General features: G+C 39.2%; 1 protein-coding gene across 1 annotated transcript in view; it reads right to left on the reverse strand.

Moving 5' to 3' along the window:
• Window positions 1-15,418, reverse strand: part of CDH8 (cadherin 8) — a 686,750-nt gene that overhangs the window by 210,350 nt on the left and 460,982 nt on the right. Inside the window, exon 6 of the mRNA XM_082271081.1 lies at window positions 11,837-12,024. Coding sequence (XP_082127207.1) covers window positions 11,837-12,024 — 188 coding nt within the window. The remainder of the gene's footprint in view (window positions 1-11,836; window positions 12,025-15,418) is intronic.

Here is a 15,418-nt window from a genome sequence, read left to right on the forward strand (position 1 = left end):
TAGTGAGCAGACGGCAAGTGGTTAAAATATTTTTCATTACTCTAACATATAGTAGGACATCTTTGATCATCCCGAGAAATAAGGGAAATGGTTCTTCCTGCATGAAGGAGCACAGACGATGTGTATCAAGGTTCTAAGAAAACGGGAGCAGAAAAATACAACCATATAAATCCCTGTTGGGGCTCACATAAGAGAGTAAGTTAATGTGCTTTAATCCACCAAATTTTCAGGATATTGCAGACTAGAGACAATGAGCTGTAAAAATGCCAGAACTAATGAATATGCAAATATCAGGCTTACATGGAACATATTGCAGAATATTAGGATATTAACTGTCTTGCATGTCTGTTTACTAGAAACGTCTACACCTGTTATATAATGAGGTAATACAATTTGGATTTCTTTTCTTTTTCTCCTTTCTTTTGCATCCTTCCTCAGCCATTAGTGCTTTTGTGAACAGCTAAAACTCCACTTCTAAAAAAAAAAAAAAAAAAAAAAAAAAAATGAAATAAAGATAATAATAATAATAATAATAATAGGATGTATATAACTCCAGCAGAAGCCATTTGTAATGTGATAATATTAAAATCATCTTTCCATTTCAATCTGCAGTCAGGTAACATTTTCTAAAACTGTCAAAAAATAGAAACGTTGCATCCTGGTAACCATGGCAACAGATTTTAATTTGTATACAGCATGCCCCAAGAATTATTTTCTGCTCATAAAAGATCACTCTTCCTAAATGCGCAAAGCTTGAGATAAAATCTCAGGAATCCCTGGCTCCAGAGAACCTTTCATCTATGGTAATAACTTAGCCATACATGTTCTCTTCGTGTTAATGAAAATAAAAATAAGTATGCTGTGTGAATGGGAACATATACCATACATATAGTGGGGTTTCCTCAAATATGACTGCAAAAATGGAAATATGCTTTGAGGCGGTTATTGGAGTGACCTGTCTCAGTTTCTATAAAAATAAATATGTAAGAACCTAAAAGGAAGTTAGCTAAAATACTTGCAATACAAACAACTAAGAAAAAAAAACAAAGGAAAAGAGTATGGAAAAAAAGGAAAAGAGTATCTAACCACAAACTAGTAAACTAGCCCAATTTTTATTACAAAAATAAAAATTTGAGCTACAAATGCCAAATCTCAGTAGGACCACTATCTACACGTAACGTGTAGGAGGAGCTACGTGACGTAACGCGTAGGAGGAGCCGCCATACACCGGAAGTGACGTTAAGGATCGGAGCAAAGTTCTCCCAACGCTAACCAAACAATTTCCATGCACATAAGAAACTTTTTAAATGTAAGTGCAACTGCTTTTTTAAGAATAAACAGTTTTTACTTACTGCACCATGATGGTACTCTGTGTTTAATGAGCCCGAGGTCGAGACAGGAGTTAGGGCCCCATAAATAAAAGCACCCTAGAACGTACCCAGCAAGTATAACCGGGAGCAAGAATAGGAGATTGGAGATAGCACCAGCCGTTGTTCACCACTCCGGAGACCAATATATATATACAGGCGTATATTATACCTTACTAAGGTGAGAGTTTAGAACACCTAGAGGTGACACCTGGTGGAGGAGCAAGTCATAGCACCTTTGTTTGCACGGAAGCACCTTGTTGTTTAAGTTGAAGACACTTGGTTGAATTTCTCCCTTTTGTGGATTAAATTAAACGGACATTCACGGACACTGCACTTTAAGAATTTATATATTTTATTGTTTTGATATATTTAATGAAGAGTGAAAGCACTTAGCACCTTATGGTTTGGAATAATTGTTTTTACATTATATCAATTGGAATACTTATTTATTTATCTGTTGGTTTACATATTGAAAGCACTCAGCACTTTTAGTTGGAATATCTGTTCAGTACGTTATAGAGTTCAATACAGTATTTATATATATATATTTTTTACGTCAGCATGATCAGTTTGAAGCTTGAACACACCCCCAGCTAAAAGAATACGACACCAATCAAATAAATAGCACTTTATTTTACTATCACCTAGCACATGTATTACACTCCTAAACCACACTTATTACTTTTTATCCCATTTCACTTCTATAGCGCGCCACACACCCCCACTTTTAACTATCTACATAGAGTTTGTTGTTTTCCCTTTGTTTGTGGATTTCCTCTGGATACTCAATTTCCCTCACACTCCCAAAACAGGCTGGGAGGGTAAAGTGACATTAGATTAGCTCCTTATTCCTTGAAAAATATCCATACACATCCACTACCTAATGGTCCTCACATCGCATACTAGCTCATTATCACGAAGCCTCCGCAGTGCCGTCCGCTCAGCAACAGAACGGCCGACTTGTTCAGCCGTCGTGCTTCCTGGATTGTGTCCTCTGGCCATCTGATTGGCCGGAGGTGCGATTACATCACTCCCGCCCATGCGCGGTCACGGCACAGGGCTCTGAAGGAACGGCACGGCCATACTTCTTCTTTAAAAAAAAAAATTCTTAGGCTCCAATAAAGAACCATTGCCAAGGCTGAGATGATGTCATCAGTTTTTTGCAGGCAATGGGAAGCATTTCCTCAGTCTTCTAGCATCCAGTAATCTATCTAGTTGCAACATTGTAAAATTGAAGCAAATCACAAGCTTAAGAGCTGCAGCAGGGATCTGATCTGTGCCAGACACTTTTGTACACAGCGAAAAACTGCACAGGAAATGGGATTTACAGTAACTAGTATCTTAATCCAGGAACTAGATGCTAACCTTGGAAAAAGCCTGAATAAAGATGCTCCCATCCTTCTGGAGAGAAATGTATGTAAAGGCCCTGTCAGCGGAGATACTGTGACCTCTGTGAGAGGTAATAAATACATGTAAGTGTTATATTTTTACATGCAGGGTACACACTGTAAGTTTTTTAACATATCCGTGATCCATGTGCTAAGCACAAAAAAAAAGTGTATATGCTGTATATACAGTATATACACACACACACACATATATATATATATATATATATATATATATATATATACACTGTATATATATATATATATATATATATATATATATATATATATATATATATATTCTTTTTTTTTTTTTTATGCCTGCTTTAAGAAGGTCATAGCCTTGAGATGATGTTCATTCATGGAGGACAAACTAAACATCAAGTTAGGTAGTTTTGACCAGATGCAGGCATGAACATTAACACTCAGTTTGCCCAAACATTAATATTTCTTCCTATGGAGGAGGGAGCTGGTGGGAGCAGAGAAGAGAGACCACTGGCACTGGCACCCCCAGCAGAACAAGAATAGGACATAGGCTTCATACATTTTTAAATTATTATTTCCACAGCAAAGCTCTTCTTATAGGCGATGTGGGTTACATATGGGTTCCATTTTACATTTCTTTTGGGACTGCCTGTATTACACCCCTTTCGATGACAAGTTACAGAGATCATAAAGCAATTTACAGGATTCTCTCTGACTGATAACCCTGTTGCCATCTTTTCCACCTGACACCTATGTCCTGGAAGAGATACAAGGAATTATTAATAAATTATTTACTAAATGCTGCCAAGGCATTGATCCCAAGTACTTGGAAACACTCTATTCCTCAGACAAGTCAACAGTGGTTTGCTAAGGTCAGTGATATTCAGACCATAAAAGACCTTACTGTGGCCCTGGCATTGTCGACTGGCATTGTCTGCCTGTGCCGTAGATGTGAGACTTTCACCTTCTGCAACGTAAAAGGGCTAGACTGGGAAACATATATATTATATCTACGGCAAACTAAAGGACAACACTGTTAGAAGCTAGTGTTCTGCAAAGCTACCTTCTAGTCTAGTCCCTACTCTTCAGACTACTATGGAACATGTGATGACCTTTCCGACCCCTCTCCCTCCTGTGAATCCAGCTAGTGATCTCCTTCTCTATATCAACAGTTTACAAAGCAGGCATCCCAGGTACAAACCTGCTATTTATTTGCATGTAGCACCTCCGTTTTTATCGAACTCTAAAAATAATGTTATTCACTTCTTCATTTGTGTTCTAGGTTTAGAGGTTTTTAAGAGATAATAATTGGTTCTGAGTAATTTAAGATGATGTAGGCACTGCTCAGCAGCAGTCTGCCAACGTGACATGTGTCATGTTGCTCTGTGTATTGATCACTTGTTAAGGTTTCTGTTAGCAATTGTTGTGTGAAGTGTATGAGCCATACCTAAAAATTGTCTCCCTGTTAATCCTTGGTGAATATTTACTTCTCAAATACAAAAAAACTGTCAAAAAACTAAAAATAAATGAAACATAGAAGCGTAGGAGACCAAAGTTGTTTCTTACTGTAGAAACACTACCGAAAATGTTTCTGCATGGTAAACTTACATTTGTATTCTATTTCCTCATTTAGTGCAATTAAAATATTGGAATAGGGACTTTTGAAAATATGGGAATGTTGGGTGCCGGTGATGTATGGAGTTTCACAATTGGTTAGGTGTTGGAAGAAGGGGTGCTGGGAAAGCCAAAAGACCCTGATTAATTTCTTGCACTAGGATTCAGAACCCTCACATTACACATATCCTTGATCATATGGCATTAGCTGGATTTTTGTAGATGGGAGAATTCTAAACTAGAGAAGATTAATTCCAGATTGATTAATAAAACTCCAGATTTCAATAATACTGTATTCTGTATTCTAACAGCCTGAAAAATAAAATGAACTGGAGAAGGTCATTGTTAATGAGGTTCATTTCATTATACATCTCATGTCAAGATGCATAAATTAATGGTGTTTTCTCCTTTATTGGTGTGTATTTCTCAGTTACAGTGCAAAGTCACAATCTCAGGAAAATATCTGTTTCCTGGCTAAACATCTATGGTTATGTCTTGTATTACAACACAGTTTAGTGGAAATAAGGACTGGGACAAATTAGAGAGATTCTAATTATTTTCTTTTTTTATATGCAATATGTTGTTGTTAATTGTTGCTTTTACATGACTATTGAGAAGCATAGTCATAACCAGTTTGGCTAACCCAATACATGAAATACATCTTCACTGGTTTACACCTCGTAAAGGACAGTAAGGGGATGATTTATAATGAAGAGAAAATAATTCTTAATACAACAATCCTAATTGTACAGCCTATTCATAAAATTAAGGCCACAGTATTGAGCCTGTGGTACTTCATGAAACTCTCTTCTAATAAACCAGCAGGGGGAACTCCATAATTGGGGGAGAGCCTTTTGACGTTGACAATTCCCAAGTAACCAGCTCTCCTTATTCTTTTTAAGACGCCCATTCACTTTTATTGCACTCCTTTACTTTCAGACTCCGATAACTAGCAGAGTACAATGCAAATTTACAATGTACACTCCCATGCTTTATAAGTGTGTGGAGCAAAACAGAAGGGGATCCCTTTCTCCTCTGCCTAGGTGGATCACATCAGAGGACAGTCAGGTGTAAACGGACAGAGGTGTCCATTTACAGCCGGTCATCCATAGAGCACAGTGGGCTCTGTCCATGTCCACTCTGCCCAAACTGAGTGGACACAGATCTATCATCCATCCACTCTGCTCAGATCAGCAAGGGATTAACAAATAGATACCCTGCTGATCAGATTGGAGTCCGCCCTGTGTGAAAGGGGCCTAATACTTTAATTTCATCAGTTCAGTCACATCAAAATGGATGAAGTATTAATCAGTTTTTCATCCATTTTTCAGCAGTTTTTTATCCGTTTTTTGTCCGTTTTTTATCAGTTTTTCATTTGTTTTCCATCCCTTTTTTTTTTAACCACTTAAGCCCCGGAGGATTTGGCTGCTTAAAGACCAGGGGTTTTTTTGTGATTTTTTTTACTGCGTGACTTTAATGGACAATTGCGCGTCGTGCGATGCTGTACCTAAACGAATTTGACGTCCTTTTTTTTTCCACAAACAGAGCTTTCTTTTGGTGGTATTTGATCACCTGTGCGATTTTAACTTTTTGCGCTATAAACAAAAAAGTGCGTAAATTTTGCAAAAATAACAATATTTTTCCCATTTTTTTATATGAAATTCCCCCCCCCCCCCCCAAAAAAAAATGTAAAAATCAAAATTTTTTAACATTTTTGGCCAATTTGTTTTCTGCAACCTATGTTTGGTAAAAAAAATCGCAAAAAGCGTATTTTGATTGGTTTGCGCAAAAGTTATTGCGTTTACTAACTAAGGGAAAGATTTCTGTCATTTTTGATGTTTTTTTTTTTAACGCGTAATGGCGGCGATCTGCGATTTTTTTGCGGTACTGCGACATTGCGGCAGACAGATTGGACCCTTGACTGACATTTTTTACACTTTTGGGGTTACCAGTGACATTACTGCAGTAATCAGTGCTATACATATACACTGTTACTGCAAAATGACACTGGCAGGGAAGGGGTTAACTTTATTGGGGAGGGAGGGGTTAAGTGTGTCCCTAGGGGCGTGCTTTCTACTGTGATTGGCTGTGGCTACTAGTGTAGAAAAAGTGATCAACGGTCCTACATAGTAGAACTGTCTGAACATTGTTTCTACACAGGGGAGAATGACAGGTAGCTTGTTTACATCAGCCGCCTGACTTTCTCCCTCTGTACCGACGATCGGCGAGTGACCGGCGGACATCGGGTCCGCCGGTCACACGCACTAACTTCCCTGTGAACGTGCCGCGGCGGGCACGCGCCTTCGCGGGCTCGCGCCTGCCTGCTATTGGCTCACAAGGAAGTGACAGGCAAGTGACGTACCGATACGTCACTCTGCCTGGCTGGGGCTGACCGCCGCAGTATATAGTCATGAATGAAAAACAGACCGTTTGTCAGTTTACATCCGTTTTTCATCCAATCTGTTTTTTTAATGAAAGAAAAATAGGGCTTTCATCCGTTCAAAAAAACAGATATTGACGGAAGCGGATGAAAACGGATGTCAACGGATGATCATCCATTGTCATCCATTTTTCCATAGGAATGCATTGATGTCCATTTTTCATCCATCAACGGATGGATGAAAAATGGACAAATGGCCCGTATGTGTGAAAGGGGCCTTAGTTGGAAAGACAAGGCTGCAGATTTTATTATTCGCATGGCATATTTATTCCAACAACAATAAATAGACTGATACTGTGATGTTGAAAGCAACACCTTTGCCGTTCACAAGAACTGTAATCACTAAACGTGACTTGATCTGGCCTAAACATAAGCTCAGGACATACATCCAACTCACCAAGGCTCACTAAAAGCATAACCAGATACTATTCCTTGCTGGCAAGGTAAACCCCCGCTAATAAAACTGATAATAACAATCATAAGGTTGGAGGTTGGGGTGATCTTTAGGAGGCTGGACTTTGTCTCTTGGGTGCTGGGTGACCTCTTCTTACTACCCACTTTCATATCCACCCTTTATTTAGGGGCTAACTATTAACTTATCTGCAAGATTAGGAAACATGTACCAAGCTATTAACTTTCTTTTATGCTTTCAACAGACAAGAGCTCCCTTTTACTATAAAAAGTCATTCAATACATTGATTCCAGCTCAGACAGTTTTTAAAAAGGTGTTAAATCTCATGTAAACAGGAAATACAAGACATTGTGCCATAAAACACATACAGTAATATCTCAGTGGTAGAAGAGTGCAAAAAGGGCCCTTAGGTAGTTTGATTGGCAGAGGCTTATGGCTTTTTAAAGGATAGCACAAGTCATCTGCTTTAGTAAAACATCCAATTAGTTTATTTCCCCAAATAAAATGCATTAAAAATTCCCACTTCCTCAGTTTAAGGTGATAAAATTGGTGTCTTGTATCAGTTGGTAGTGAGCACCACTTAGGAAATATTTTTATTGGCCACTAGGTGGCATGTAGAGTTTGTGGCAGTGATATAATCTAGTGGCGCTTTTCCACTGCATGGAACCGAACGGTTCGCCTCGCCTTTGTGCTTTTCCACTGCTGGTACCGCATGGTACGGTGTAGGAACGGTACGGTACGGTACGGCGGCACTTTTCCACTGCATGGAACCGAACGCTACGGCTCTCAAAAACAGTTCCACCTCGATTGTGGTTCCAAGAGGTACCATACCCGGTACCATATCCCACAATCCTTTGCATGCAGTCACTACTAGCCACTGATTGGTCAGAGAATCCCACCCACCCCGTTGTTATCCCACCCATTTAACTTTAGTACTACTTTAGTGGAAAAGCAAACCATACCGTACCGTACCGAACCGTTCCAACACCGTACCATGCGGTACCAGCAGTGGAAAAGCAAACCGGGCCAAGCAGGGCCAAGTAGAGCCAAGCCGGTACTTGCAGTGGAAAAGTGCCATAGGTGGATCACATGTACCTCTACATGTAATCTACCTAGATGACATTGCCACAAACTCTACATACTAGCTAAGTGGAGATTCTAAATAAATCAAATAATTTAATCAAAGTGGCATATCTCCAACTGGGTCCCTAGGAGCATCAGCTTATGTACAGAGAAAGGATTTGAGCTCCAAGCCAAGGGGAGTAGTTCATATATACATTGTTATTGGGTTTTTAAAGCGTTGTCATTTAACATGTTTCCGGGGCGCAAATGCACCCTTATGATGGCTTCGATTTATTGCACAGGAGGAAACAGGGTGGTTGGTTAATCATTAGTTTTAATTCTTCAAGTTACAAACTCACTCTGTCATGTTTGTCTGACCGCAGACAATGTTCCAAAAAGTTTTTATTAATATGGTTTGATATAAAAAAGTAAGTCTGACCATTTCTTGACATCTGTATCCATGCCTTTTACAAAAGGTAGAGTGCTGAATGTAGATATAATTTCCTCTTAGTGGAAAAATATAAAGGCTGAACAGGATCTAGGATTTTACAGCGAAGTAGTAATTATTTATTCACCTAATTATAGGAGAACCTCTGTTAAACCTTTGTGAAGCAAGCAAAAACACCAGAAATAATTTATTGAGCTTGATAGATTGCAGGCTACCCAGGATTCCTACTGAATATCAACCACTGGAGTTTCTTTCTTATTTATTTATATACTTTTTTTTTTTTTTTCTTAGCGGTGTAATGATCCTTCGGAAGTGATTTAAGGAATGTCTATGCTTACTAACCTTCTGTAGCCTACAGCTCCATTCTTGGAATTGTAGATTTATTTTGTTGCTCTTAATTCTCCCCAGCTATACACTGCCATGTATTTGTGATAACTTTATACTTTTAAAAACTGCAAGATTATGTTTTTCACAGAATCAATGGCTGATATTGATAATAAAAGACTGTATTTCGATATATGAGTTTTATTATGTTTTATATTATTTTATTTTAGTTGTTGTTTAATGCAACTTGGCTTTGGAGTTTTACAATTTGTTACACCATAAAATTTAAAGGGTATGATTTTTAAATATATTTTCTTTATTTTGTGAAAGTTTGGACTAAGAAAAAGAACATTGAAAAATCCTTCTTTTTTTTAGTCTGGTAATTATTAAAGTGTATCTAAACTCTAAAACCAAAAATGTATATGTTACAGCTTAAAAATCTTTATTTTCTTCTTCTTTTTTATTTTGTTTTTATTTTCACTTGGTGATTTTACTAATAACACCCTTCCGTCCTAGGGTGACACCGGCACGGTTTAGGAGATATTTACAGTGCATGCAGCCGCTCGCGCGAGCGGCGCATGCGCTCTGAAGGTCCGGGGGGACCTTCAATTAACTTGCCGGGAGCTTTCCGGAAAAATCACTCCCGCACATACGTCATCGCGGCGCCGGCCAATCATCGCGCCGGAGCCGTCTCTTCTGGCCAATCACCGCGCCGGAGCCGCTGAACCCGGAAGAGACGGCGAGGGATCATGGCAGCGCCCGCAGCGATGTCCGGGGGTCCGTGTCGGGGCTTTGTTCTAGGTAAGTTACACATAATGGGCTAGTATGCGATGCATACTAGCTCATTATGCCTTTGTCTTGCAGGTTTTTTTTTTTTTATGTTTTAGGGTTTACAACCGCTTTAAGAAGGCCCCAGCACCCCAGAAACTCACTAGGGGAAGGTACAATATTTCCTTGCCTAAAGCTGGATACACACTATACAACGTTTGTTGGTAGATTTCCCTTAGGTTTATCTTCAACTATGTTGTACAAGGGCCCACCTGATTGCATACAAATTGAAAGTGTTTAGGTCTGACCTTATATTATATGGTTTTGGTAAGTCTAAAGGAAAATCCCCAAGGCTTACCTTTGACTTTTATCTACCTCCCAGTACCAAACCCTCTTAGACCTTGTTTCTTGCTCCCATAGTTTAAAGAACAGCCATTTGCTTCTTGTCATTCAAGCTTTCCAAACACTTTGCAAAGCCAATGCCTGTTCCTTACCACAAAAGTGAATGGTTTAGTACACATATAGAATGTGTTTGTGTTGCCTTACTTTGCATTTGTGATTTTTTTTATCTCACTAACGATATTTGGCAGGAGTTGGCAGCTTACAAAGCCTATATACGTAAACAAAAAAGCCTAATGTGTGAAAACATCAACCCTCACTGTGGTAGCCCAACATTCATAAAACTTTCAAAGTGCCTCAGACACTTGTAAGACATTCAGGATGCTTTTCTTTTTATAACATTTCTCAAAAAAAAAAAAAAATACCAGCAAACTATACCATTACCACTTAACCATGCTTTTCTTTTTAACAAATATTAATTTAAAGTATATCTCTAGGGAAAAGCTTTTTTTCAGTTATGGATAGGGTTAGACCCTCTTAAGATTGTATATCAGCTGAGAAAACTTGTAAATAGTGCTGAACCCATAAGGTTTTCTTATTGGTATTGCTACCTAAAAAAAAACGATGTTGATGCGCGCATTCTAGTCCCCAGGCAAGTGGCTTTTACACCCTGGGGAATTTCCACTGCCTCCTTGACTTGTGGTGTAATATAACAAAAATGTCAACTGAAGCACCACACCACTGCAAAAAGGTCCAGATAAGAAGTTCTTCCAATAAAAGTCAGGGGGACAATCCAAAGAATATCCAATCCGTTTCTGGGATCCAAGTAGGCCCCTTCAATAGGGCTTGGTAAAAACAATGTGAATAGACTAAAAGTCAACTAGATCTTTATTGGTATTTCTTCCAGTGGGATTACAAGCAGAGGTCTTGTATGGAGCTACTCTTTGGATTGTCAACCTGAATTTTTTTGGAATAATGTCAAATATGGACCTTTTAGCAGTGGTGTCGAGTTTAGATTCACCTGTTGGTGAAAGTTCACCATTATATTGGCTCAGGGACCAATGTCATTGAGAATAAAATTGAGGAGAAATACCAAATTTTAGCATTATCCTCAGAACCTCAGATGAGGGAAAGCTTCTGATAAAAACTTGTTATAGACAAAGTTCTAAGTGGATTTCCCTTCATTTTGGGGAGATTTCTATTAACTTCCTGGTGTCTGAGGCAGGAGGAAAGGGAAATCTCCTTGGACAACAGACAGTAATCCCTTCCTAATTATTTTCAAATAAAAAAGCTGTGGCTTTACACACCCTTTAACCTTATAAAGAAAACCTTCGCTATGCAGCTATATTTATCCACTGCTTCTGACTACCATAGACAAGAGTATAACCTTATCCGAATCCAGTAGTAAGTGCTTATAAGTAGTTATAGACCAAAAAAGTTGTATTTATATACCAGATCCCTCTGATATATTCTATGACAAATACAGTAGCATACCATTTGATGCTTTAATGGCACCCATCCATAATTTTCAAGAGGTAGAAAGAGAAGATGATAAAGGACCGCATATACAGCCAACAGTGTACAGAGTCATGGTCACAAATCACAAATGAGACAGCCTATAGTGCAGATTAATGGAATGTATGTACTGTTTAAGAACTTGGCAGCTTATTTAATGTGAGCAGTTACCTTTCTTAGTCGAATGACTCCATCCTGTGTCTGGGAATCTGTAACAATTTCAAACATGTCCTTCCCATCACCGTCAATGATATCGAAGGATGATTTAGCATTTTCTCCGATGTCGCGGTCATTCGCCTTCACACTTCCAACCGAGTCACCAATAGCGATGTCCTCTGGCACTACAAACTGATACTGACCTTACAAATAAGGGAGAGAGATATTACAACTAAAGTTAATGCAGTTACCACCAAAACTGACTTTATTCTACCAATAATTTTCTATAGTTTGCAAAGTAATTTAAAAATTAATTCTTTATCATATATAAGTATTATATTAAAATCTCATAAAATACAAAATTGTTTATATTAACAGCAAAGATTTATCACAACTTACTCAACCAAGGCAATTTTCAGAAGCTGATGGGTCAATGGCAAACATCCCATGGATGTGGACCTCATACAATCTTTCCTTTCTCTCAAAAAAAGTGTGCCAATACCAAATACTACAAGTTTATTTCACAAAACATACAGGCACATCTCGCTTTATGTACTCTCATTTTACGCACACTCGTTAATACCAACACATTGGCGTCTATGGGTAATCTTGGTAAGCTTGACATAGCACTGCTCCTGGGTTTTACCATTGCCGTCTATAGGAAATCCTTGTCAGCTTGGCATGCCCTTGCTCCCAAACCATAAGTGACAGGGACACCAAACATGGGGAGCACCGAGAGGGGACCTAGGACTACAACATATCTGATTTTGGGGTCAGCCAACTTGCCAAGGTAATCTACCATGTCGTAGTCCTGGGTCACCTTAACGTGCTCCCCAAGTTCAGTGTTCCTCTCACTGATGGTTCGGGAGTAGTGCCATGTCAAGCTGACCAAGATTTCCCATAGACACCAATGTAAAATGTTAAAGACCGGGAGCAGTGCCATGTCAAACTGACCAAGATTTCCTGTAGTGCTAGTGTATTTACATGCATTGAGAAGTGAAAAAAGGTATTGCTTCACTTTAAGTACATTTTCGTTTTACATTCATGCTTAAAAGTGGGGTATGCAAGTAATAAAGATTCTTATTAAAAAAAAAAAAAGAAAGAAAGATAACAGTTATGTTTATTTCATTTAAATTAAATTCATTGAAAATTACAGTCACATGACCTATAATGTAATGTAGTCTCATGTGAAAGTGGTGCTAAAGCCTCAAGGTATAAAAAATCTCCACCTTATTCTTGCCTGAGCCAGATTTGATCCAGCGACGTGCACGAGAGCTCTCAATCCTGTCTCCATCCTCCTTACTGGTCACTCCTCATTCCCGCTGCTGTCAATCAAATGCTATGATGAGGGAGCAGGGGCGGGACTAAGGTGCCTGGTCTGTGTCAATAGACACAGACAGGGTGACTCAGGAGCGAGCCCAAACAAGTAACAGGCAACTTTCCATGGGGGCACTCACCGAAGAGGAGGGGTCTTATCCCACCATTACATAACAACTTAAAGTATTTGTTACCCCAGCATTTTATATTCATGATATATGCCTGCTGTACCATGTACTTGTATGAGAAAGCATCCTGTTCTCTTTGTATTGTTTCCTTTGTGTGAAACCCCTGCTGTTCCTGCCAGTCCCTCTCCTATTAGAAACTGACCACACTAAGCAGGAGAGAACAGCATGGTCAGTTCTCTAGCTATGCCCACTCTCCTCCAGTGATCAGACTTGTCCTGACTTGCCCACCATGCACAGTCATTCACTGGGAAGATCAGTGTGCTGTTGCTTCTTCTCCTTCTAGCTCATATGTAGCTGAGAACTGAGGGAATGTAATCACTTATAAAAAAAGGGGGAAAAAAGATATTTATAATGTTTTTATATTTATACACAAATGTTTTGCCTTTCATTTCTATTTTAAAAGGAATGGGTTGTTTAAGTCCCGGTTCACACTAGGGCGACCTGTGAGGCGACCTGGTCGCCTCACAGGTCGCCGTAGGTCACCTCCCATAGGGAAGCTGCGGATCCGTTCTAATAGGAGCGACACAAGTCGCTCCGACTTAGAAAAAGGGTCCGGAGCTTCTTTGGGGCGACCAAGAGGCGACCGCCATAGACTTCAATGTTATGAAGTCCTTGGCGGCCGCTCCGAGGTCGCGGCGTGCTGCTCGCACCGCGACCTCGGAGGTCGCTGTGCGAAGTAGCGTCGCTCGTATGTGAACGGGCACTTACAAGGTGAGGGTTTACAAAAACTTTAAAGTTTACTTTTCTCATCAACTTTTTTCCCCACACAGTTACTACCTTTTCTATCACTTGCTTTTGCTTTATTAACTCCAATGAGCAGGGACTACCTAAATCTCTTGTCTAGACTGTACTGTAACTGTACTGTCTCCCTTTAAATTGTAAAGCACTGCACAGACTGTTGGCAATATACCGGTAATAATATTAATAATAATAATAATAATGACCCCCCATACAAGAATGTTGGGGTATTTGCAATGGCTTCAACAGAACGGGAAAGAGGAATCTAAGTATAAGTGGGTAAAGGAGGTGGAATGGTAAGATACCAAAAATGATAGCTTCTCTTTAACCACTTTCCGACCAGCTGCAGCAGTTATACGGCGGCAGGTTCCCATGAATTGCCGTACCTGTACAGTGCTTCGAAGGAGCGATCCTGGGAGCATGCCCACTCGCCAGCTGGGAAGCTGATCCATGAGGCTGGCGGCTGCGATCTCTCCCCGTGAAAAGAGAACGGCGGTCTGCTGTTGTAAACACAGCAGACGGTTGTTCTCTCGGAAATCAATGCAGAGCTCCTGTGTTCCTCCTATTTAGGAACACAGGTCTTGTATTGATTTCACAAGCCCATCCCCTCCACAGTTAAAAAACACCCCCTAGGCTCACATTTAACCCTTTGATCGCCCCTGGGTTACACCCTATCCTGCCAGTGTCATTATTACAGTAACAGTGAATATTTTAAGCACTGATTACTGTAGTAATGTCACTAAGTATCAAAAATGTCCGCTCTGTCCACCGCAATGTCGGAGTCCTGCTAAAAATCACAGATCACTGCCATTAATAGTAAAAAATAAATAAAAATGACATAAATCTTTCCCCTCGTTTGTAGATGGATTACTTTTTGCGCAAACCAATCAAAATACGCTTATTGGGATTTTTTTTTACCAAAAATTTGTAGCAGAATACAAATTGGCCTAAAATGATGAAAATATTTGAATTTTACATTTTTTTATATAATTAATAATAATATTCATTATATTATTATTATTATATAGGATTTATATAGCGCCGACAGTTTACGCATCGCTTTACAACTTGAGGGTAGACGTTACAAATACAATACACTTTAATACAGTAGGAATCAGAGGGCCCTGCTTGTTAGAGCTTACAATCTAATCTAAAGTAAAAAATATTGCTTTTTTTTTTTTTTCAGAATAGTCGCTCTTTTTTTGTTTATAGCGCAAAAAATAAAAATCGCACCAAAAGAAAGCTCTATTTGTGGAGAAAAAAAGGACATCAATTTTATTTACCTTGGGATCCAGTGATCACCAGTGATCACCAGTCAGTGATCACCAGTCAGTGTGGTTTAATATAAGAACTG

Source organism: Pelophylax lessonae (genome assembly GCF_965119305.1).
Source record: "Pelophylax lessonae genome assembly, chromosome: 10".
NCBI classification, from domain to species: domain Eukaryota; kingdom Metazoa; phylum Chordata; class Amphibia; order Anura; family Ranidae; genus Pelophylax; species Pelophylax lessonae.